The sequence below is a fragment of the Solanum pennellii genome, chromosome 8 (genome assembly GCF_001406875.1).
Source record: "Solanum pennellii chromosome 8, SPENNV200".
Lineage (NCBI taxonomy): Eukaryota > Viridiplantae > Streptophyta > Magnoliopsida > Solanales > Solanaceae > Solanum > Solanum pennellii.
The window spans coordinates 7,185,518-7,212,453 of record NC_028644.1 but is presented as its reverse complement, the minus strand read 5'-3'; the positions used below and the strand labels follow the sequence as shown (position 1 = coordinate 7,212,453).

General features: G+C 34.3%; 2 protein-coding genes across 2 annotated transcripts; one reads left to right on the top strand and one right to left on the bottom strand.

Annotated features, from left to right (window-relative positions):
• Positions 1–13,285: 13,285 nt before the first annotated feature.
• On the bottom strand, positions 13,286–13,805 carry LOC107028356. The gene is made up of 2 exons (XM_015229383.1): positions 13,483–13,805; positions 13,286–13,400 (listed from the first exon to the last, which is right to left on the bottom strand). The coding sequence occupies exons 1-2, from the start codon at positions 13,803–13,805 to the stop codon at positions 13,286–13,288; spliced, it is 438 nt and encodes a 145-aa protein (XP_015084869.1).
• A 3,011-nt stretch (positions 13,806–16,816) lies between these two features.
• Positions 16,817–21,691, top strand: LOC107028796 (apyrase 2-like). The gene is made up of 9 exons (XM_015229997.2): positions 16,817–17,655; positions 18,058–18,186; positions 18,273–18,329; positions 18,459–18,551; positions 19,619–19,824; positions 20,029–20,120; positions 20,629–20,846; positions 20,988–21,177; positions 21,267–21,691. The coding sequence occupies exons 1-9, from the start codon at positions 17,314–17,316 to the stop codon at positions 21,380–21,382; spliced, it is 1,443 nt and encodes a 480-aa protein (XP_015085483.1). The 5' UTR covers positions 16,817–17,313; the 3' UTR covers positions 21,383–21,691.
• Positions 21,692–26,936: the final 5,245 nt, after the last annotated feature.

Here is a 26,936-nt window from a genome sequence, read left to right as displayed (position 1 = left end):
TAAGATGTTTTTCTTAAAATAGTTTTTCTTCTTCTTTTTAATTATTAAATTTTTAACATTTAATTGTTTAAACATATTTTCTTAATTATATATATGTGTAAGTTATATCAACTGAGAATTTCATATATATGCACAGAGAAATTACACACTATGATTAAAGTGTAGAAAATGAGTGAGGAATTGTAGATTATGATAGGACAATATTTAAATAAAAAGAGAGCATATCACTATGATGGAAGTGTGATAAAAGACAAAAAATGTGTCAAACCAACAAGAGACAATCTAGATATAAAATTCACAATTACAATAATTTAGATGTGAAACTGATAAAATTATATTCAGTGTGTTTTCAACCATTCGTCCCATAGTTTTTCGGGATTTTTAAAATAAGTGACATTAAGGTTTCAAAATAAATGGGTGGTGACATAAGTATGAAGTATTGGGTGTAGGTGACAATTATGTGATTAATGATTAAGGATTGTGGAGTTGCCCTCAGTTTATAAGTTGACAGTTTGGTCCACTGAATCAAATGAAGGGTAAAAGGGTAATTTCACAATACCTAATTTAACCAACTTTTTGTGGGAATTAAATGAGGGTTAAAATGGTAAATTGACTATATCAAACCTAATTTAACCAATTTTGGTGGTAAATATCGAGCCAAAAGAGAAAATAAAAGCTTTTTTCCCCCGCCTCCAGTCGTATTCGTCCTCTTCTTCTTCTTCTTCTGCTCTCGTCTTTGCTTGCTTGCTTTCCTTTCTTCGTGCTCTCTTCATCTTCCTCTTCCTCTTCTTCTTATTTTCGTATATTGCGGATCTTCGTTGGTAGTGTTTGTGCTTTCTTCTTCTTGAATAAGTTTTTTACCTAATCTGTAACTGGTGGACCAAATTTCGTTTTGTTCAATTGGAATCAATGCATAAGAATTATACACCATTGTTTCCGATAAGTAAAATTAATAGTTATTTAAAATCAATTCATTATCATCTGATCTGGGTACCTGTAATTTTTTCAATAATTTGCATTCGCGTTTCCAACATATTGTTATATATGTTGCAACAGTTGACTATTATAACATATTATAATCATATGTAGTAACATGTGATTTATTTTTCACACAGAATAGTCATATGTAGCAACATATGACTTACATCTCGCAACAGAATAGTCATATGTTGCTACATATGATATAACTAAAAAATGTAGCAACGAGTGATTTATTTTTCACAACAAAACAGTCATATGTAGCAACATATGACTCAAATATCGCCACAGAATACTCATATGTTTCTACATATGCTTATTCTTTATAATCAGTAATTGTTTTTTAATTATTTTCTTCAGGTACAATGTCATTATTTGTAGGGATTGATTGTCGTGGTGAATGGGTCGAGAAGAAAAATAGATTCATATGGCGTTGGGAGGATAGTAAAAAACGAGGAGCCGGTTCAGTAGGGATGTATGTCGAAAGAAATATTTTGTATGATGAGTTCTTCAATTTAGTCGTGCAAAAGTCTAGATACAATTGTAAACCGCAAGATCTTGTCATGAGTTACATGCCCCATTTTTTCATAATGAGAAGGTTTTACCTTTTAGAATAACTGACCAATCTTGTTTGAATGTTTATTTGGGAGGAACAGAGAAACCGCCAATATTAAGAGTCTACGTGGAAGAAACTCCTATCGAGGAGGATCATAATGTAGACCAAGGCCACCAAGATATGTTTAATGATGAATTTCATCCTGCGGACATGAATAATCCTGATGATGAAATTGGAATAGGTGAAGGTGAAGGTGAAGGTGAAGGTGTAGGTGAAGGTGAAGGTGTAGGTGTAGGTGAAGGTGTAGGTGAAGCTCAAGCTGAAGGGCCGGACCTTGAGAGCAAGTTTTCTCCCGCACCTATAGTTGGCAGCAACAATCCATGTGCTTCTCAAACTTCCGTGTGAATAATATTAGAGATGATGAAACAGGATTTTATAAGGGATTGACATTCAAGAACAAGCAAGAACTGGCAAATTCATTGAAAATTGCTTGCTTGAAAAATGATTTTAGACTTAAAAAGGTGATCAATTCTCGTAATGTGTTTTCCTTTAAATGTTCATATCCGGATTGCAACTGGTGGCTGAGGGATGTGAAATTTACAAGTAGTAACAGGTTTGCCATTAGAATCTATGAAAAGTATCATACGTGTGGTTCAAAGCATCTTACCAGCCATAATCCCCACGCCACGGCAAAAGTCAAAGGTAAGTACTTTGAAAATAGGTTTCCCAATGGTAAAGGCCTATCCACAAGAGACATGTCAATCAACTCCGCACAGAATTGGGTCAGAATTGGGTTGTAAGGTAAGCTATTGGAAGATTTATAAGGTCATGGAGCATGCTAAGTCTAATGTTAGGGGAACACATGAGCACGGGTACGCAGTGCTTAATGCGTACCGGTATATGCTTGAAGTTGCGAATCCAGGAAGCAAGATGACATTGTCGCTAGATGAAAATGGGAGGTTCCAGTACTTCTTTGTATCATATGCTGCTTGGATAATTGGTTTTCAAGAAATGAGAAAAGTAATAGCCGTTGATGGCACATTTCTCAGGAGCAAGTATGGAGGAGTTCTGCTATCGGCGGTGGCACAAGCTGCCGAGAATCATATATTTCCAGTGGCTTTGTGTGTCATGGACAAGGAATGCGATGCCTCATATAAATATTTTTTTCAAAATATGCGAGGCTTTGTAGATGATACTGATGAGTTGTGCAATATCTCTGATAGACATCCAAGTATTCGAAAGATGGTTTCGAGAATCTACCCTGCATCTCAATATGGTTGTTGCATGAGACATCTTAGGGAAAATATTCGAAATAACTTCCACAATTCAAAGGTAGTGTCCCATTTTTATAAAGCAGCAAAGGCGTACGATATATAAGAGTTCAATGACCATTTCAATCAAATAAGAGATTTGGTACCAAAGGCCGCTGAAGCTCTTGAACGTATTGGATTTCACACATGGAGTAGGGCATTTTGCCCGTAAAATAGGTACCATCTCATTTGAGTTTATTTTTACTTTATGTGTTTTGTTTGATTTTTATCTGTTGTTGTGTAGATATAACATTATGACGTCAAACATTGCGGAATCGGTGAACGCTATGTTTGATGTTGAAAGAGAATTTCCCATTGTCGCTCTATTTGATGAAATAAACAGGAGATTTGCATTGTTATTTCACCAGAGGCGTATAGAACTGGTGCACTCCGCAAATAGATTTGTTCCTTCAATTGAAAAAGACATATCAGAGTATGTCAACGCGGGCAGCAAGTTGTTGGCCGATCAAATCGCTAACTACAAGTTCAGTGTCACTGGTCATGGAGATGTTGCTACTGTGAATCTACAAAGAAGAACTTGTACTTGTTGAATTTTTTATTTGGACAAAATACTTTGTCCACATGCCATGGCAGCGATTCGATCCCAACATGGTGTTGATTTTGGAAATCAGATTTATCTGCACTCCTCTCCATATTATTCAGTGAAAAATACATAATGGCATATTGTCAGGAAATTCACCCGGTGCCAACTGAAGATTCTTGGATTGTCCCTTTGGATATTATACAGAGAGAAATACCTCCTCCATATGTTGATCCAAGTAAACCCGGAAGAAGGACAAACAAGAGACGGCGTGGAGTTGGTGAATCATTTCCAACAAGAAAAAATAAGTGTTCAGTATGTAGTGACTTTGGCCACAAAAAAACTACATGCTCAAATTGAAATAATCCATAAGAATTGTTAAGCGTTGTGTTGTTGAATTTTAATGAATGTTCTTTCTTATTTGAGGATGATCTCTATTATATAATCTTATTTAGAAATGTCCCAATTCGTGAATTGTTCTTCTTCTTTGTTTTCGTATCAACACATGTCAAATATTGCTACAGGATATATTAGATGTGGCAACATATGCAACAAATGTTTCTACAGGCAAATCTTCTGTAGCAACATACTTCACATGTTGTGAAGGACGAATGTTGCGATATACGCATCAGCTGTAGCAACATATGACTCAAATATTGCTACATTTAATCATCTGTAGCAACATATGACTCAAATTTTGCTACATATAATCATCTGTGGCAACATATACTTTTAAATAATGATTACGTGTGAGTGTGCTTTTAGATATATTAGATGTGACAACATATGCAACAAATATTGCTACAGGCGAATAATCTGTAGCAACATATGCCACATGTTGTGACGGACGCATGTTGCTATATATGTATCAGCTTTAGCAACATATGACTCAAATGTTGCTACATATAATCATCTGTAGTAACATATGACTCAAATGTTGCTACATATAATCATATGTGGCAACATATACTTTTAAATAATGATTACGTGGGAGTGTGCTTTTAGTTATATTAGATGCGGCAACATATGCAACAAATGTTGCTACAGGCGAATCAGCTGTAGAAACATATGCCACATGTTGTGACGGACAAATGTTGTGATATATGCATCAGCTGTAGCAACATATGCAACAAATGTTGCTACAGGCAAATCATCTGTAGAAACATATGACTCAAATGTTGCTACATATAATCATCTGTAGCAACATATACTTTTAAATAATGATTACGTGAAAAGTGTGCTTTTAGATATATTAGATGTGGCAACATATTCAAGAAATATTGCTATAGGCGAATCAATTGTAGCTACATATGACTCAAATGTTGCTACATATAATCATCTGTCTCAATATACTTTTAAATAATGATTACGTGGGAGTCTGCTATTATATAATACCTTTTGTTTAATAATTACGACTCTTCAGTTCACTCTGTTGAAACATCATGTCTTGCAACATTTCAAAATTGTTGGCCTTTATAAAACACAAGGTCAAAAGTTGTCTCCTCTTCTTGTCTTCTTCTTCATTTTCAAAAATGGTTTCAACTTGGAAAAACCTCTTCGAATCCCTTCCGACTGAACTAGTGATTCTTATCGTTGAAAGGGTTGCTTCCTACTCTCTAGAAGATTTAGTTAGTGTTAAATTATGTTTTAGGTTCCTCAATGAAGTTGGTAATGAACGTTCTGTATATCAGAAGGTTACATTGGTCATCTTTCCCACTGAACCTACATGGATGATGAATCAACATGCCATGTCTTTCATGAATATTTGCATAGCATCAGAGAACATAGAAGCCTTATACAGAAAAGGCGTGGTAATTTTACTTTTTTTTGTTATTTTTCACCTTGCATCAATTTTTTTTTGTAATCTTAATGTGTTGTTTCTTTTATAGTTTGATTTTTTCAATCGTAATGATCCAACTGCACTGAGAATAGTTAAAAAAGTAGCAGAAGGTGGTCACCATGGTGCAGAGTATGTGCTTGCCGTAATTTCAATCTTTGAAGGCGGTATTTCCATGAGAGAAGGCTTGATGTACATTGCCAACATGAAAAAAAATATGTCAGTAATAGTGAAAAGATGTCGACACCATTTGCGGTGCATTTTTAAGCGAATGTGGGTGCAAGAACCTAATATTTTAGGTGTAAGACCCATTTGTTGCACTGTGCATCAACCCCAACAAAATGCTCGCAAGATTGGTCGGCCCGGAGGAAGTGACGATGAAGACGATATTAGTTACGAATTATGTATTTGTGATATAGAACTAGATTATCTAGTTAAATTTCTTCCGCATACTATTGTGTGGGGATAATTTAATCTTTGTTGAAGACGATGTTGATTTTATTATTTTTTGTATTTATTATGAAATTATACATGTGGCAACATATTATATTACATATGGTGAACATATTGCCTTCACTTGTTTTGTACTTATTTTCAAATTATGATATAACAATTTATGGTCGTACACAACACTCTCCATTGCCTTTTCATCTGTAGCAACATATGTTGTTTCTGTTTTGAAATTGCAACATATGTTGTAACTGTGGCAACATATAGTTATAACAAATCGGTCTTTTGAGGCTTAATTTAATTAAATTGTCACGTAATTCGATATGTAACACCAATATATAGTCCTACAACATGTCCAATTAACAAATTATGATCGTACACAACACTCTCTATTGGATTATAGCAATTATATTTACAAAGACAATCATCTCACTAGTTCATCATACATTGTCCTAGTAAATCCATATGATAGTTATATAACACCTTTCTAAATCGTTCTTCCAAATGTTATACCTTATTATTATAGACTATTTATGTTCTAAATCACTAAATTTTGGTTCGAATTACCATTTTTCCTTTCCTAAATCGATCAAATCGTCTATTAATGCCTCCATTTATTTTTCATCTGTAGCAACATATGTTGTTTCTGTTGTTGAAATTGAAATATATACTGTAATTGTGGCAACATATAGTTATAACAAATCAGTCTTTTGGGGCTTAATTCAATTAAATTGTCACGTAATTCAATATATAACACCAATATATAGTCCTACAACATGTCTAATTAACAAATTATGGTCCTACACAACACTCTCCATTGGATTATAGCAATTATATTTACAAAGACAATTATCTCACTAGTTCATCATACATTGTCCTAGTAAATCCATATGATAGTTATATAACACCCTTCTAAATCGTTCTTCTAAATGTTATACCTTATTATTATAGATTATTTATGTTCTAAATCACTAAAATTTGGTTTAAATTTCCATCTTTTCTTTCCTAAATCGATCAAATCATCTATTAGTGCCTCAATTGATTTTTCATCTGTAGCAACATATGTTGTTTCTGTTGTTGAAATTGCAACATATACTGTAACTGTGGCAACATGTAGTTATAACAAATCAGTCTTTTGGGGCTTAATTCAATTAAATTGTCACGTAATTCGATATGTAACACCAACATATAGTCCTACAACATGTCTAATTAACAAATTATGGTCATACACAACACTCTCCATTGGATTATAGCAATTATATTTACAAAGACAATCATATCACTAGTTCATCATACATTGTCCTAGTAAATCCATATGATAGTTATATAACACCCTTTTAAATCGTTCTTCCAAATGTTATACCTTATTATTATATATTATTTATGTTCTAAATCACTAAAATTTGGTTCAAATTTTCATTTTTCCTTTCCTAAATCGATCAAGTCGTCTATTAGTGCCTCAATTGATTTTCCATCTGTAGCAGCATATGCTGTTTTTGTTGTTGAAATTACAACATATACTATAACTGTGGCAACATATCGTAATAATAACTCGGTCTTTTGGGGCTTAATTCAATTAAATTATCACGTAATTCGATATGCAACACCATATATAGTCCTACAACATGTCTAATTATCAAATTATGGTCATACACAACACTCTCCATTGGATTATAGCAATTATATTTACAAAGACAATCATCTTACTAGTATATCATACATTGTCCTAGTAAATCCATATCATAGTTATATAACACCCTTCTAAATAGTTCTTCCAAATGTTACACCTTATTATTATGGATTATTTATGTTCTAAATCACTAAAATTTTGTTCAAATTTCCATTTTTCCTTTCCTAAATCGATCAAATCATCTATTAGTGCCTCCATTGATTTTTCATCTGTAGCAACATATGCTGTTTTTGTTGTTGAAATTGCAACATATATTGTAACTGTGGCAACATATAGTTACAACAAATCGGTCTTTTGTAAAAGTGACTCAATGATAGGCAAAGCCCATTCTGTTCAACAAAAAGTAAAATAGGCCCAACCCATTCTAGAATACGTTTTTATTTTCATTTCGAGAATAGGGTTTTCAAATTTTTCATCTTTGGTGCTTCAGTTTTAGCGCCTTTTTTTCACTCTCTCTCTCTCTCTCTCTCGCTCGCTCCTGGGATGTCCTATCTCCTATAGGACCTGTCACTTCACATTAAATGTAATGATCTTATTTGATTTTCTGTAAGTCACTCCCTAGTCATACTGTTCTCTATTAGATTGGCTTTGATTAAACCAATTTTTGGTACTCCCATATTCAATAGTAAATCAATTTTCATTAGATCGATTTTTTTTAGTTGATTTGTTATGATGTCAAATGATATACTAAGTCAAATTTGTGATGATGAAAATGATACTATGTTGAATGTTAAAATGTATTGCAAACTTGGAGATCTACTTTCAATGCAAACTTCATTGTCAAAAGACAATCCAGGTTGAAGATTTTGGTCTTGTCCACGATATCGTGTATGTATGTTTATTTCTAAAATATTTGGAGACTTCGGATCTCTTTATTTTTTAATTAAAATTTATTTTTTTGTGGTTTGTATTTTAGGAGAATTCATGCAACTTCTTTAGATGGAGGGATCGTGAAGATGTTGATATACGATCCAAGTTCGTTATTCTCCGATTGGCGAACAAAATTAAGGAGTTGGACACTGTTGATGAAAGTCATATCAAAAGAAGTACCGAATGGGGGATGAAGGAGAAGAAAAAGACCAAATGTTGTAGCATCTGGAAGCTAATGTTGGTGTTCTTTGTTTTTTTTCTTGTATTTTAAGCATTAACAAGAAGAATTTCGTATAGGATACAAAATTATTATGTAGTTGTGTACAACCAAGAGAATTATCATAGTTGTGGAATCAAATAGACGTAGTTTTGCACTTCTGACAGACGAATGTTGCTACAGACGAATCATCTGTAGCAACATATGCCACAAATGTTGCTACAGATGATTCGTTTGTAGCAACTTATGCCACAAATGTTGCTACAGACGAATCATATGTAGCAACATTTGCCACATATGTAACAGAAGAATGTTGCGATATATGCATCAGTTGTAGCAACATATGCCACAAATGTTGCTACAGACGAATCATATGTAGCAACATTTGCCACATACGTCACAGACGAATGTTGCGATATACATATCAGTTGTAGCAACATATTCCACAAATATTGCTACAGACGAATCATATGTAGCAACATTTTCCACATATGTAACAGATGAATATTGCGATATACGCATCATTTGTAGCAACATATGCACAAATGTTGATACAGACGAAACATATGTAGCGTTATATACCACAAATGTTGCTAAATACGAATCATTTGTAGCAACATATGACACAAATATTGCTACAGACGAATCATGTGTAGCAACATATGCAACATGTTGTGACAGACGAATTGATAAAATAAACATTGTCTTTAAGATAAAAATAAATAACATAATTCATAAATTAAACATTGTCTTTAATTACAAACGCTAATGTCAAGGCTTTAAGCTCTGAGATATTATCCCATAAACCCAAACATATTGCATCCATTCAATCAGATTGTCACATAATAGTGTTTTGGGTGGTTGAAGGTCTGTCTCGTTAATCAAATGCTCAATGAATGCAAGGGAATATGACCCACACGCCGCTCCAGTTCGATTTTGTACAATAGGTTCCACTCAACCATTAAATTCCCATGGTTGAGTGAGCAACTTATCAAGCAAATGATTCATTATACCACTCTGCATCAACAATTTAGGCAGCAACTCGAAGACAGGTTATATGAGTGTCAAAAACTTGGCATATTCTGTAACCATCAGGTTGTAGTCATATACATTGATGCGACCCTCATGCAAGAGAATCTCAAGAGTCACAAAATGGATACCCCCCGTGTTGATGATTGCCAAAATCCCTTTTGCATCAATCCAATCCATGCCTCCAGGGGTTGGCCTAATACCCCTGACATAGTCAATCATATCATCATCCCATACAAAGGCATCTAGTAACTGATTCATGCTTTTACCACCAACCCTTGTTGCCTCATTGCTCATTTGTTTATATCTTTCTAAGAAGTTCGAATAGAAGTTGAGATCCAGGATTCTATCTTTGGGATCATATATTCAGGGTATGTCACATGCCTCTGACACATGAAGTTAAGAATTCCGTCAATATACTGAAATAAAAAAATAATATTAAATATTTAGGAAGAGTAGTCACTGAAAATATAAAAGAAATAGTTAATAACATAAAAATTATGATTACCCAGTCTTCCCACCAAACTTCTATGTTTGTCATGTTCTGAAATCTTGACCGGTAAAAACATGCATGCCGTATTCTATTCGAATATCATTTGCACTCGTCACACTCAACACTTTGGTTTTTTCAGCAACAGAGACACACTTATAAATATTCAACTTTTTATACTCCGTCACTTCCTCAATTACGGCCCTTGGAATTTCTCCAAACATCTTCCGCTCCAAATTTTGCATTGCCTTGGCAAGTTATTCTTTTCTCCTTTTGGCCCGTGCAGTATATGCATGCCACACATTCTTTGATACAATACCCTTCACACCTCTCTTGTTTTTTAATTCATTGACAGCTTCACTGAATTTTTTAAGATACATGACAGAATCTTCATCATGTTTCTTACACTTCACACAGAGAAAAGCAGAACATCGTCTACAAGAGGTAATCCCTTCGTTTTGTCCTGTATCTGTACCAGCAACAGCAGCAACACCAACACCAGCACCAACAGCAGTAGGACCAACACCAGCACCATCAAAAACAACTAAATTAACGACTTCATCATGAAGTCGGTCTCTTTTGATGGTTGTTGCTCCAGCCAACACCATTTTTACTCTATCCACAACAGGATCAAAAATGGTTTCAACCAACCCTAGAGTTATTAGATATGACATTTGCAATTCCTCTTCTGTTGGGGTAATCCATGGATGCACAACCATGTTGCTACATGTGAAACAAATCTTGCTATAGATAAATCATTTGTAGCAACATGTGGCACATGCAGCAACAGATGGATCATCTGTTTCTACATGTGATAGAAATCTTGCTACAGATGATTTATCTATAGCAGCATGTGAAACAAATGTTGCTATAGATGAATTGTCTATTGCTACATGTGCCACATGTTGCTACAGATGATTTATCTGTAGAAAGATTTGTTTCACATATTGCTATAGATGATTCATCTGTTGCTACATGTGAGAGAAATCTTGCTACAGAAGATTTATCTGTAGCAACATGTGAAACAAATGTTGCTACAGTTGAATTGTTTGTTGTTATATGTGCCACATGTTGCTATAGATGATTTATTTATAGCAAGATTTGTGTCACATGTAGCAACATCTTAATCAACTGTAACAACATGTGAGACATCTGTAGCAACATGTGACTGTAATATACTAATAATATTCTCAACTTACTGCATCAAAAGGAGGGTTAAAAAGATTTGGAATATGCCCTTCTTTAATAGTTTTTGTTCCTGCCATCAACCATCTCATCATCCTTGGGGATGATCTCTCTTCTTCTACAATTACTTGATGGGTCAAATAAAGAATGACTTCAAATGCCCAGGCCTGTATAATAAGAAAACCTGTCAATAATCAAATTTTAAATTATTACTTAATATAATATAAAAAGATTAAAAACATTCAGCTTTACCATGAAAGCCCATGGAAACCCAAACAAGTTACTGTTCTTTTCTCCTAAAGGCCTCAACAAGTAGTCGACAGTTAGATGAAAGTTCTCATGAACCCACGGGTAGTTCTTGAAAGCTTCAATATCTTGACAGAAATTGACATACTTTAAAAGTATGTTGTTGCCCGGATCCTTCGGCAAAAGTATATTATGTGTAAACCAAAGTAAGCACAAGGAAATGACTCCTTGTGCTTCATTGGTGTATCATCCCGTTCCAACAAACTTAATAAGTCATAATTTTTAAAGATTTTGCCAAGAAGGGACATCAAGTCCTGCTCCTCAGTTGGCAGTGATTGTTGTCCTGCCTCTGCTACTTCTTTTACTACTTTCTGTCTTCTTCGTGGTTCTGTTTTAACAATGTATTCAGGGATGGGCTCAACAAGAGGATGACATTTTAGCCCTGTAACTATGGCAAACTCACTTATGCCAAAGAAAACTGGCATGCCACAATAGTTAATTAGAATCTCATCCTTCTTATTGGGATTTTCAAAAATGAACCTTCTTTTCAGAAGTTCATACACTATGGTCATTTGAAAACATAGAAGTGGATAAATGGGTAAATCATGAAAATGACCAAAATAACTATTTCTGAAAAAATCTTCCAATTGATATCTCTTAAGGAAATCCCTGAATTTGACAAAATGTCTTCTCAGGACTGACCTAATAATGCTGTCACCATTAGCATCAGGCTGCTGATGCACAGGGAATGTGTCTGCATTGATGATTTTAATCCCGTTATCACCACTAGGATTGAACTCCTCATGAAGTTATTGTTCTTCTTCATGAACTTCATTTATTTTTTCTTGTTGTGCCACAACTACTACTTCTGTATTTTCCCCATCTTATTCTTGAATTTCATTTATTTTCCCTTGTTCCTCAACTCCTCCTTGTTTTCCATCTTCTTCCTCCACTACTTCTCTTTGTTTATGTTCCGTTTGACAAAATTCTACTTTTGCTTGAGAAGAAGAAACTGCTTCAGTTGCAAGATTTTCTAAAAGTGTAGTATTTTCGTTCCTCTTCCTAGCAATTTTAGACCTAGACTTCTTCTGGATCTTTGTTTGGTCAGATGTATCAGTATCAAGTTTTCTTTTGACAGGAGCCATTATATTTGTATCTGCAACCACAAAATAAAATATTTGAAAGCCACAAAATGAGCTACAATCACAAGTCAAAACAGGGCAATAAGGAGATAAGCAAGCAAATGCATTTCAAACCCTAATTAAATATTACCTGATAAGATATATATCAAAGATAAAGTAGAAATTATGAGGACAACACAACACCGCCTTTACTATAGAAGATGATCTGTGAAAGAAGGAAGAGAAGAAGAGAAGAGAAGGAGAAGTGTACGAAACGAAAATAAATAAATCTTGGAATAGGAAAAGACACATTTATAGAAGAAAGGAGCGAGGAGAGAGAGGAGAAAAGCGAAGCAAAATGAAAATTAAAGATGTTTAATTTTTTTTAATTAGGATAATTCAAATTATGACATATGTTGCCACATATATACTATATGTTGCTACATATATACGATCTGTTGCCACATATAATTTTGTCATGTTTATTACTACAGAAATTACATATGTTGCGACGCATATACTATCTGTTGCTACAGATGTTTCGCTCTGTTGCCACATATAATTTTGATCCTTTCCATCATAATTGACATTTGTTTAAACAAAATTGAAATAATCATAAAAAACATTTTAATATATAACCACCTATCTAATCAATGGTTGTAAACACAAAATTTTCATCGATCTTAGCTTTTTTTTAGTTCTACGCATCTCTGGGTCTTCATTGTCACTAACATAACCATTTCGAGCCTTTACAATCCCATAATTTCATAGGAGTGAAGCATATCTCAAGCGAAGGGTGTCAGAACTAATTCCCCATGATGGTACTTGTAATCCATCACTCAAATACTCAGTGTATGAAACAATAAAAATACCACAATCTCTGCATGGTATATCATCAATCAGAAAATATAATATCATCACATTTCGATAGTCGTAAAACAAAATAATATTGTGACACTTACAGACTACTGCTTTCTTGTTGGGCAATACCAGTAACATGACTGACTTCGAATGGGTGAGATTTGTTCTTTCCTTGGTAACATTTAAGAACTAACCAGTTGGTTCGCTCATTTTGCTCAAAAAATCCACTCAACTCAAGGTACTTTGGCAACATTGTAGCCATCTTTTGAATCTCGGAGGATAGTTTTCTACTAGACCTATTTGAGGACATGAAATCATACACTTTTATGCACCGTTCCTTCAATGCAACGACTGTCAAGACCCAATGGAATTCCACATTACTATTTACAGGGACATAAACATCATCCTTCACGTGCCAAGGCATTCCAGAAGGTATAGCATACCCTTTCAATATGTCAATGATTTTATCCTCATATTCATTAGAATTGTCAATGTATTTTTTCAAAAAACAACTAGTGATGATATATTGATATTTAGAATGTATATGCTGCTTCGACTTCTTACGCAAATAGTAAAATATGACATCCACATACTGCACACATAGATGAAACAAGTGTATCAATTTAATTGTATATATTCATGTACTAAACAATACTTATAAAAGTGGGCATGGATTTACCTCATCATTCCAGCACTTATTGGGTTGAGACATTACGTAGAACCAGTTCTTATTAATTGGAAATGCAACTACTAAATCAAGTTGGTCAAATTCAAGTTTTGAGCAATTGGCTCAGTAGTGATTCTCCTTGTTTCCTCTACAATTGTGTAATCATTATAAATCATTATTTATTGGACAACAAGATTAAATTCTAATAATAGTTGAACGACCTTACTTTACTTACTTTTTTGCATGATGCTTGTAAAGACCCTCGTTTATCCATTGCGAGAAGGATGACATTAGTTCAGTTGGACCCTCGCCGTCAATGTTAAAGCCTTCAAATGGATATTATCGCTTCACATCAGAACTGACAGTTTCGACTTTCTTCCCCTTTTTTTCGCTTTCGCTTTTTCTTTTTGCTTCACCTTCTCCTTCTGCTTCTCCATCTCCATCTCCATCTCCTTTGCCTTCTTCTTCTTCTCCTTCTCCTTCTCCTGTTTTGCCTTCTTCTCCTTATCCTTCTCCTCCTTTGCCTTCTTCTTCCTCTCCTTCTCCTCCTTTGCCTTCTTCTCCTTCTCCTCCTTTGCATTCTTCTCCTTCTCCTTCTCCTCCTTCTCCTTCTCCTCCTTTGCCTTTTTCTCCTTTTCTTTCTTCTCAATAATCATAGAAAGTGTTTGAGAAATATATTTTTTCAACCTCTTAACATTTCAAAGGCTATGAAGTTTTGTTGAATCTTTGCACATCAATATTATGAGACATTTTCTTAAAAATATCAATGAGTTTTTTAACACGACTAATAATCATGTTACTGCTCACATTCTTCGCATTACACAAAAAGAGCATTTCATGTTAGAAGATTGAGTTGTTGTCATGGATGAAGCTTCATGTATCATTTCATCTACAAGATAAATAAAAAAATATTGAGATTTTACAATTCATTATAAAATAATAATAGCAGTATGTTGCAAACGATGGATAGTCTGTTGCGATAAATTAACATTATGTTGTCACATATGTACCTGCTGTTGGGCTCCATGGAAAGCAACAAAAGTCCACAGACCCCCCAATTGACACGCAACATACACATCTTATGTAGCAACAGATGCATCATATGTTGACACATATGTACAAATTATTGCAACATTTGAATCTTATGTGGCAACAGATGACCAACATATCACTAAAATGTGGCAACATACGCTAAATATTTGGACAAATGAAATATATTTTTGACGCCTGAACAACACTATATTTCTAAAATTATATCAACAAAATGACCAAACAACAACAACAACAACAAAAAATTACTTTTCACTGAATGATTACAATACATATACATTTCCTCAAAATAAGAATTTTTTGAGTTGGCTGATTTTCTTTCAAAAATGATAAATAATACACACCATTAAGTCAATTATTCATTTTTTACACCTACAGATCATTTTATTGTTCATTAATCCAAGAAAAAAACTTCAAAAATTGTAAAGTATTTCAAAAAAATAACTTACCCATTTCTAGTCGAACACGATTACAGTTCAGAAAGATGAGAGAGTAATGAAGGACTGGAGAGGAAGAGTAACAACTGCAGAGGAAGAGTAACGACAGATTTCCGAATTTCTAAGGAAGAAGATGAACAATCCCCCAAGGGAGGAAGAAAAGAAGAGAGAGAAGAGAGCAAGGAAGATGAATTTTTTTTTCTTTTAAATAATTTGGTTTGAATTATAAAAGTGTGCTCTTTTATATTTTATAAAAGATTAGAAAATTTTAAAAAGGGAAAAGGGTCTGATATACCCCTCAACTTTGTCATTTGGAGCTGATATACCCATATATACCCCTACTTATAAACAAATGGCTCACATATACCCTTTTCCTCTAACGGAAATGAAAAAAAAGATAATTTTAATCTAACTTTTTATTATTTTTTTCTACAATATATAATCCTATATGAGTAAATTTAATCCTCGTCAAACATATTTTTTTGACTTTGTTTTTCAATGACTAATTTAAAATTATTATTTTGATAATCAAATTTATTTATGTTTTCCTAATATTCTTGTAAAACTTATTGTAAATGATCAAATTTTTTTCTTCGAATACAAAAATCAAATTACAATATAGACAAAAAAAATAGTTTAAATTTTTTTTCTTTAAAGAATGAAAGAAAAAAAAATTAAAATTAAAATAAGAAACTCAAATAACTATAATAAAAGAAGTCAAAAAATAATTTATGTATTAAAAAAATAAAATATACCTTGAACTTTGTTAGAAGAATCATATATACCCCTAAATAATTTTTTAAAAAAAATTAAAAGTAATAAATATAATTTTAAAACCAATTTTTTTAACTTCCGTTAAATGAAGGGTATATGTGAGCCATTTTGTAACGGCAGGGATATATGTGAGCCGTTTGTATAACGGTAAGGGCATATATGAGCCACTTTCATAAAAAGGGTATATCAGCTCCAAATAACAAAGTTGAGGGATGAATGCGGATTGATGCTTTATTACACTGTCTTTTATGAGATTACTCATAGACCTTACATATTGGAATTTTATATCATTGGTATTCTTTTTCTCTCTTTCTCTCATCCTTCCCTTTATCCACATCTTTTTTGTCTATTTTGCTTTACAACTTAGAATCAGATTTTTTTGTTTATGCAAAAGATTTCAATTGCTACAAAGATATGACCTATATATCATATCTTGACTGGTTCTTTAGATCTAGATAATGCGAAGTGATGGATTGGGATATCAGATCTTTTTCCCTTTTAAAAATGTTAATTTGATCCCATAATTAGTTAAGTACATTTAAAAAGAAACAAAAACTAGACTTATTTGACACATTTCCCTTAATTTTCTCTAGTTTTTCTCCGTATGTGTCACTCACTCACTTGAGTGGCAAATTGCTCATGCCCGGTCCAACGGTTCAGTTCTCCATTTCCATAGACGTAAATCCGAAAGTCCTTCTTCTTCCCCAACTGAACTTCACCACTTTGCTTATCCTTCACTGTCGGATCAGCCCCTTTCCCATCAATACAAGATTCCTATAGTGTACATAAAACCCAATATTCTCAAAGCAATAATCTGTACAGGAGCAGCATTTTGCTCTACAGCCGTTCCTGCTGTACAATTTTTTCAAATTTTGCTTCTAGTTTTCTAGTACAACAAGAAGAAGAACGAACTGGAGTCAATACAAGAAACCCAGTCCAAGAAACCGCCGGGTAACGGTCAGATCCGATACCGATCACCATCAGCAGCAGAACTATTAGAGCATATGCAACAGGAAGACCCAATTCAAATGGAGCATGAGAAAATGTTGAAACGTAACAGGCAACAACATGGGGATTCGATTTCTGATAAGATCCATAGATATCGTGGAGTGATTTTAGTGATTTCGGTTCCTATGTTGCTTATTTGTTTTGTGCTTTTTGTAATGCCCACCAATTACTCTGATTCAATGGGGTCAGTTAATAGGAAGTTTTCACCCAAGTTTGGATCTAGAAATTATGCAGTTATATTTGATGCCGGTAGTTCTGGTAGTAGGGTTCATGTTTTCTGTTTTGATCAGCATTTGGATCTTGTTCCCATTGGCAATGACCTCGAGCTCTTCCTGCAGGTAACTTTTTGGATTTTGAGTTTATTTTCTTCTTCAAAATGCTGCTCAAACGGACCCCTTAATTGCAGGTTATAATTTTTGGTTGGCAAAGCTGTTTTGCAGAACATAGTTTTGTTGATGGAATCCGTTTTTAGGAAAAAAAAACTCTTGTTTCTTAGACGTCTGCCATTCAATTGTTGTTGTTAACCTTTACTACTCAATAGTATCATCAATTCATTGTAGTTATAATCTTCTCCTTCATTGAACGTTACAATATGCCACCTACTCTTATACACATCTGTCATAAAAATAATTTACCATACAGAATGTACCCTGTAAGTTTGTTGCAAATGAGCACCTATATTGTGTAAAGGCTTTGTCTTGGCACCAATTATTCATCTATTGTTGGCTTTGGCACTATAGAAAAAACCAGGTCTGAGTGCATTTGCTAGTGACCCTGCATCGGCTGCAAAATCTCTTCAGTCACTTCTGGAGAAAGCTGAGGATGTAGTTCCAATGGATTTGCGCAGTAACACACCAGTCAGAGTTGGGGTGAGCGGATACAGTTATAGAATTTGATTGACATTAGATTTTTTGGCTTACTCAATATACTGAATACTGATGTGGAGTATGTCTAGGCAACTGCAGGTTTGAGGCAGTTGGGAGGTAATACATCTGACAAGATTCTTCAAGCGGTAAAATTGATTCCTTTCTTGGACCATCCTTCGTAACAGGCTTTCTTTCTGCTTGGGCATGTCTTATAATATATTTTAACTGTTCCTTTTCTATTTTGAATTTCTGAATCGCTAAAATCTCATTTGAAGGTGAGGGATTTTCTTAAGAGCAAAAGCAGCCTCAAGTCAAAGGGGAGTTGGGTTACTGTTCTTGATGGAAGTCAGGAAGGTGCTTATCAATGGGTATGTAATGTGGATTTCAACTTGTTATGTTCTTCTTTGTACTTGGAACTACCATATCATTTGAAGTTATAGGTGCTTGCTTAATTTAAATTTGAGATTCTTGAACTTTTTTGTTGGAGCCAAGGGTCTACCAGAAACAACCTCTCTACCTCACAAAGGTAAGGGTAAGGTCTACATACATCCTAACCTCCCTAGACCCCACTTATGCGATTATACAGGGTATGTTGTTTTTATTTTGTTGTACAGACTAGAGAGAAGTAGTGGTTATAATCTCTTATCAAGGACCATTTTGTGGTTGTTTACTCTTCGTGTGATGTTGATTAGTTAATTCAAAGTTGTTGTCTCTTTATGCCAAGATGTAGGGTAACTAGGATGAAAGAAGTGAATTCTAGCTCAGGTTAAAGGAGAGAACTTCCAAAAAGTAGAAAATGTACGTCATGCCAATTTTTCAGTATTACCAATTAACATCTTGAGTGGTGCGTGGCACTGTGGAAGACTCAACGGTTCGTTGGGCGCTTAGAAAACGGAAGAAAAGAAGCTGAGATTGTTGCTCAATTGGCACTCATGTGGACAGTATAAGAGAGAGGAACATAAGAGCTTTTGAGGGCATAGAGAAAGAGTTTGCTTATTTGAGAAATAGTCGTGTTGCTCTTTTTTCTTTTTTGCATTCATTAAGTTCCTAAGGAGGCAGGGGTGCAGATACAGCCAGGAGGTTTGCCTAGAAGCAGCCTAGGTATAGAGGATTGGGTGGCTTTTGTAGAAAACCATGTTTTGCTGTGAGGTTCTCTATTTTTTTGGTATACGGGCACTTTTTACCCCTGTTAATATGAACATTATTACTTCATAAACTAACGAGGAGATTGCTTTACTGGTGAAATTGTTTTTCTATTCAAGATCTTTGCATATGTAGGCAAAATTGATCACATTTGTGTTATCTTCTCTTGGTTGTTAATCCAACCACATGGATTACATGACCCATCTAAACTTGTGTTCATGAACTGATGGAATAATACACGAGTCAACCAATTGATACAGTTGCTGAATTTGTATTACAAATGTCTGTGCAGGTCACCATTAATTATTTGCTAGGCAATTTGGGTCGGAAATATTCTGATACTGTTGGAGTGGTTGATCTTGGAGGTGGCTCAGTACAAATGGCATATGCCATCTCAGAGTTAGATGCTCAAAAGGCTCCAAAGCTATCAGTTGGAGAAGATACGTATGTGCAAGAGATGTATCTCAAGGGGGCAAAATATTACCTCTATGTTCACAGGTCCGTCTCAATTCTCATCTTATGTAAAGATGTATATGATCTCAGAAACTGTCAGGGTACCCAGTCAACAATTGCTAAGTTTACCTTGAATTTCTTTTCTGACTTATTTGCATTTTCACTTATTATCTGGACATGTGGTTTTACTTGTGTTTTATCACCCTTTAATTGCACATCTTTAATGTGATTTACCCATCTTGTTTGCAGTTATTTGCGCTATGGATTGCTTGCAGCTCGAGCTGAGATTTTGAAGGTGACTAAGGAATCTGGCAGTCCTTGCATCTTGACAGGGCATCATGGTATTTATTCTGAATGCTTCTATTTCTGTCTCATAGTTGGTTATTTTGGTGCTATGGTCTTTCCAAAGCATCACTTACCTCCCTCTATCTCTCTCCGTCTCTCAATGAGTAAGTAAGAGAAGAAACCTCTCTCTTAGAAATCCACTAAAACAGTATGAAGAAATCCTTTCTCTGTGAAGTTTCAACTTTTGTTTGCCCCAAAATCAAGGTTGTCCTTAAATGTTTAGTTACTCATAAAGCGTATTGTCAAACCTTTTGACTATCCAGTTCAAAAATTTGCCAGAACTCATGTCATCATGTGCAGGTCACATGAAAATTTACCCCTCCATACCTGTAATGTTTGAAATACATATGGACAAAGGAAGGAAGATATATTTCTACTTAAATAGAACTGAATTTGAATTTAATGAAAATTTAAGGAATGGGTTCAAATATGGTACTGGAATCATTTCATGAACTATGTATTCCTATTAAAGTAAATTTGTCTTGACAATGTTTTCTATACAAGGATCCTACAAGTATGGAGGAAAGGTTTACCCAGCATCGGCTATGTCTGAGGGTTCAAGCATGACAAATTGTAGGTTGGTAGCCCTGAAGGCTCTGAAAGTTAATGAATCAACATGCACCCACATGAAATGCACCTTTGGTGGAGTGTGGAATGGTGGAGGCGGAGATGGTCAGAAGAATATGTTTGTCGCCTCATTTTTCTTTGATAGAGCTGTTGAGGTACGAGACACCATTGGTTTAGATGCTTACCAAACTTTCATGGGCTTACAATCGTACCTTCTGCTTCTGTTCTGAGAAAGGATAAATTCCCTACTATTCTGTGGTTTTGCAACTAATATAACGAACGCCTTGTGGGGACAGGTTGGTTTTGTTGATCCAAATGTAGCTGTTGCTAAAGTTCGCCCAATCGATTTTGAGAGTGCAGCTAGACGTGCTTGTGATACTAGACTTGATGATGCCAAAGCTACATTTCCTAGTGTGGAGTCAGATAACTTGCCATACTTGTGCATGGATCTTGTCTACCAATACACACTACTTGTAGATGGATTTGGTAAGACTTGTTTCATCCTTCAGGAAATACACAAATTACATATCAGTTTTAATATGTTTCATTTAGTCATTGAATACCTTATTGGACAGGGCTTGATGCTCGTCAAGAAATGACATTGGTGAAAAAGGTGAAATACAAGAATTCCCTAGTTGAAGCAGCATGGCCGTTAGGTAGTGCCATTGAAGTTGTGTCATCAATGAATTAACTTGAGAGATTCAAGATTTAAACATCCAGTTTTGCCTTTTGTTAGCTTGTGGGCTATCAGCTATCTCTGACCTGCAACTAGGCTCTTCGTGCTCGAGAAGATCATCCTTGCCATATAGTTAGTTGGATGCCTGGTCCAAGCAAATCGCGATTGTTTCCCCTTTTATTCTAGGGGGTTGGGTGGTTAAAAATAACGATAAAATCTGTTTGTGATATATTACAGGAAACACTGATGTTTCACGAAATGAATGATAAGATTCATATTATTTATGCTGATGTGTTCTCAATTTTAAAGAACATAATTTTGTTAGTTGTTTGAGCACATTGAACAAAAGTAGATGAATAAATATGAGTATAAAGTGGCAGGACCAGGTAGACGATCAAAAGAAGTTTTTGACAAGACCAATAATCAATAAAACAAATGCAGCATTGAGGATTTGAGGTGAACAAAGTCCTTCCATCCTAATTTACTTTGTTCTTTCTTCACAAAGCAATGTTTCACTTTTTTTTTTTTTTTTGGTAAAGGGAAAAGGCTCAAATATCTTATTGAACTTTCAGAAAAGGCTTATGCCATTAGTTAAATGTTGAATCATTTATGTCATTACCGATAAAGAAGAAATTCATTCATGCCATTATTTTTTAACGGTGGTTTTGCAAAATCATTTTCGACACGTGACCAATTATAATTCGGCTACGTCATCAAAAAAATTTTAATAAAAAAAAATCAAAAAAAATAAATTCAATTTATATTCAGAATTTTTATTTTTTTATTTAAAAAATTGATGACGTGGCCTATTATAAATCGGTCACGTCATCAATTTAATTAATTAAAAAAAAAATTTAATTTTTTTTTTCAAAATTATGATTTTTTTAATTAAAAAAATTGATGACGTGAGTCACGTGGCAAAAATGGTTTTGCAAAACCATTGTTAAAAAATAATGACACGAATGAGCTTTTTTTTTAACGATAATGACATAAATAAACCAAACATTTAACTGATGACATAAATGAATCTTTTATGAAAGTTCAATGGCATAAATGAGTCTTTTCCCTTTGGTAAATAAAGTATTTTATTCCCAAGTAAGAATTAGAGCTCAAGTTACAATAAAAGACCTACAGGCCTGGACATACCTAACACCTGATTATTGTTGCATCTAACACCCTATCACTCTTGACTATGGATAACCTCTTAAACATTTGAATATATAGTCTATTTTGTGGTTTCAGATTGCCCTAAAGTAGACCTCTTGAGCAATGTGTTTCAATATGTCATCATCACAACTCCTTCTCTTCTGTTGAAATACACGTTGGTTCCTCTCCTTCCAGATGAAATATACTGTAAACCTCAGCCCTACTACTTCTCTGCCCATTTTAGTTCTCCATCCCAATCCATACATGATCTTGAATCTGCATCCATTTGAATATACTTGTCCAATGTAATTGCACCCATAGGATATGTGATGAATAGACTCCGGTTGAGTACTGCACAATTGGCAGTTCAAATTTATGTCTATTCCCCAATATAATTGGCCAGTCTATCGCCAAGTGCAATCTACTCCAGGCTATTAATGCTTTCTGTGTTACTTCTGTCTTTTTTTACACATTTGTTCTATCAATTGTGATATCTTCTTTTGTAATATGAAGATTTATGACCAATATGTTTGCACTAGCTTCTGGGTACGCGGCGTATAAATAAAAATATTTTTGTGAAGATTGTATATTAGCAATATTTTTAAGTTATATTATGTGTTATAAAATAGAAAATACAAATTACATGTTCTTAAAATTGATAAGCATCCTATATGGTGTTTTTGTTTCTAAGATTCAAAATCCAAAAAACTATACAACTACAATATTTAAATGAATAAGTAAAATGTTATGTGCTACGTTAATGAAATATGTGTAAAATCAGTAACATATAGAAATTAATGTCTGTGTGTTGCACATATTAAGCCCTAGCAAGGAAATTAAATAATAAGTGTCATGAGTGTATTCTTCACTAAGAAATTTCTTTGACGAATTCAACAACATCCATAGCTGAAATTCTTGCACAAATCCAACAACGTTCATAGCGTATTTTAATAGCCTTTAACTTTGACATTGATTGAGAAAAAACTGCTCAGAAAAATGATATACTCTTCTTTAGAGCCCATAAAAATGGACAGGGGACTTGAGGAAAATGAAAATTATTCTTGGCTTTATATAATACTTTGACTTTAAATGATTAATTAGTTCCTTTAGCTTCTTTTCATGTATTTATCATTGAAAATAACATGTATTAATATATTAATTATGAGATTCATTGTATTGAAATCTACAATTTTTAAGATTCTAGCAATGTAAATGTAATTGCTTCTATATTTTAGTTAATGTGCAACTTAAATCTCTACATATTTGCTCTCATTAACTAACATTTGTGTCTTCATTTTCTTTAACATTTAGATTATTAACTCTTCAAATATTCTCAATTCATTAATAGTAAAAAAAGTTTACTGCTCAATATTTTTTAAAAATAAAATAATCAAATATGAATATAATATTTTTATTTAGTATAGAGATAAAATGGTAATTCAACTTTACATCTTGAAGCTTCCCACTTATAATATAATATGATTGATATCAGCACACTCCTTATCAATTGAGGTATACCAGCATAAGATAGAAACTTTGTTGTCCATGAAGAAATCCGACCTAGCATCTTTTCCAACAATGTCTCACATTAAGCAATGGATAGTCTATTAGTACTAGGAGGTACCTCAAGATATCTAAAAGGCATCTCCCCTCTAGTGATACATGTGTAAGTCACTATTTGATCCTGTTCAATACTTCTTACCGCTCCAAAGTATATGGAACTTTTGTTTGCATTTGCTATCAGTCTTGAAGCCTTTGAAAATTCCTGGAATGTATCAAATAATACTTCGACTGATTTGGCATCACCCCTGCTAAATAGTAAGAGATCATCAGCAAATCCCAACTGGACTATGTTCACCTTTGAGCATTTGGGATGATATTTTAAATCTCTGATCCCTTTCAAATTCTTCATTAGTCTACTAGGATACTCCATACTCAGCACAAACAGATATGGAGATACAGGATCCCCTTGCCTCAATCCTTTCTTTGCCCACCATTGAATAATATGGAATAAGAGAGACAAGACATAATCCAATTAATAAACTTAGTTGGATAATTTTAATAATCTCATAATTTGCTCAACAAAGGGCCATTCAATAGAATCATATGCCTTCTGCATGTCAGTCTTCATCATGCTTCTGAGAGATATACCTTTCTAGCTGCCAAAGCCTTTCGCCAATTCATGACAGTAAAATGTCATCCACTATCACTCTTCCTGGTACAAATGCTGCTTGGTTAGTGTATCCATCACAGATTGTATTCTTGTGGTTAAAATCTTGGAAATAATCTTGTAAAGAATGGTGCAGCGTGATATTGGCCTATACTCTCTCACAGATTGAGGATGCTTAGTCTTTGGAATCAAAGTGATAAGACCACAGTTTATAGATTCACACATCATTCCAGTATCAAAAGAATTGTAACACAGCTGTAGTGATCTCCTTACCCGTTATAGGCCATGTTTTCATATAGAATAGAGCATTAAAACCATTACCTCTTGGAGCCTTATTATCCTGAATAGTCAACAAAGCATTATACACATCTTCTGTTGTAACTGTGGCAATCGAAGTTAACTATTGTTCTCTGTTCAAGACTGGACCCAGCTCCATATGAGGCTGGACAGGGGTTAGTTGATTTGCTGCTGTACCCTATAGGCCTCTATAAGAATTCAATATCTCCTCCTGTATACCTATGACATCATGTATTACTGTTCCAGCTGCATCTGTCAATCTTGTGATATTTTGTGCTTGTCTGTTCTTCATGCATGCATGGAAATATATGGTATTTAAATCACCATCCTTTAACCACAACACCCTTGCTTTTTTTTTGGTTGCACTCTCCTCTATATTCCTCCACTTCTCCAATTGTGTTTTAAGACTCTTTTTCATCTGATATTGCTCTACTTGGTTATCATCTTGAACATACGTCATTTGTTCCTCTAGCTCCTTCATTTGAGTCCTAATCATAGATACTCTGGATTCAATCCCTTGAAATCATGATTACTCAACCCCCTCGTAGGATGTTTTAACGTTTTTATTTTCCTCCAAACCTCATTCATAATGTTAGCCTGCTTTTGTGGTTTCCAGCTGTTTTCCATTGTCTGCACGAAATATGGGTGATCAGCCAAATAGTCAAAGAATCTGAATGGTTTATGCCTATTATTCTCCCCTGCTTCTATTGTTACACACATAGGACTGTGATGTGAAAATCTAGGATCAAGGATATTACACTCTAAATTGCGCCCACATAGCATTCACCAAAGCTTTATCTATACAACTGTAGGTATGCCCATTTGTCCAAGTATAGTTCCTACCTACAGTCTTTAATTCTGTTAACCCAGTATCTAGTAAACATTACTTAAAATCCCTGAGTTCTGCCCCCGAACTTGTGAGCCCATTAGTCTGTCCTCAATATGTTAGAACAAAAATACTCAAGAAACTGATTTGAAAAAATAAAAATAGAGTGAACTTATGAAATTCCTTGTGTATATTAATCTGCAGAAAGTCTGAATTTATACAAAGAAAAAACATAAACATTAAAACTAAAATAAGAACATGTGCCACTAACACCATAAAAGGGGCCACTAACAGCCATAATGGGGCCACTAACTTCAGAAAGTTGAGCAACTAAAGTTGACTAAGTCTAGCTAGAAAATAGGAAGCACTAAATTGAAATAAGTAAAAAACAGTAAAAATAATAATAAGCTCAAAAAATGTCAATTGTCTAACACTCCGGCAAACACCAATTCTTTGCCTCAAATCTTCAAACCTTTCCTTTGGCAAAGACTTGGTGAAAATGTCAGCTAGCTGGTTCTCAGATGAACAATGAACAAGCAACACTTCATTAGATTGTTGGACTTCTCTAATAAAATGAAACTTGATCTTGATATGTTTAGTTCGACCATGAAACACTGGATTTTTTGAGATTGAAACTGCTGAACTGTTGTGACACATGATCTTGGTAGCTTCTGTTTGTTCATGGCCTAAGTCCTTCATCATCTTCCTTAGCCAGATAACTTGATTCACAGCAAATGTAGCAGCTATGTACTCAGCTTCTGCTGTTGATTGAGCTGTAGTTTCTTATTTTCTAGAGCTCCAACTAAAACAACTTGTCCCCAAACAGAAAAGATATCCAGATGTGCTTCTGGAATTATCAACTCCACCACCCCAATCACTATCAGAGTACCCGATCAGGTTCATAGATACTTCGGCACATGTTGGGAAAAAAATTCCGAACTTGCTAGTTCGTTTAATATACCTTAACACTCTTTTAGCAGCTGTGAGGTGTATGTCTCTAGGAGAATGCATGAACCTAGAGAGTAAACTAACTAGAATGTCAGGCCTGCTTGCGGTTAGATATAGAAGACTGTCAATTAAGCTTCTATACATACTATCATCCACTTTTTTGGAATCCTCATCCTTGCCAA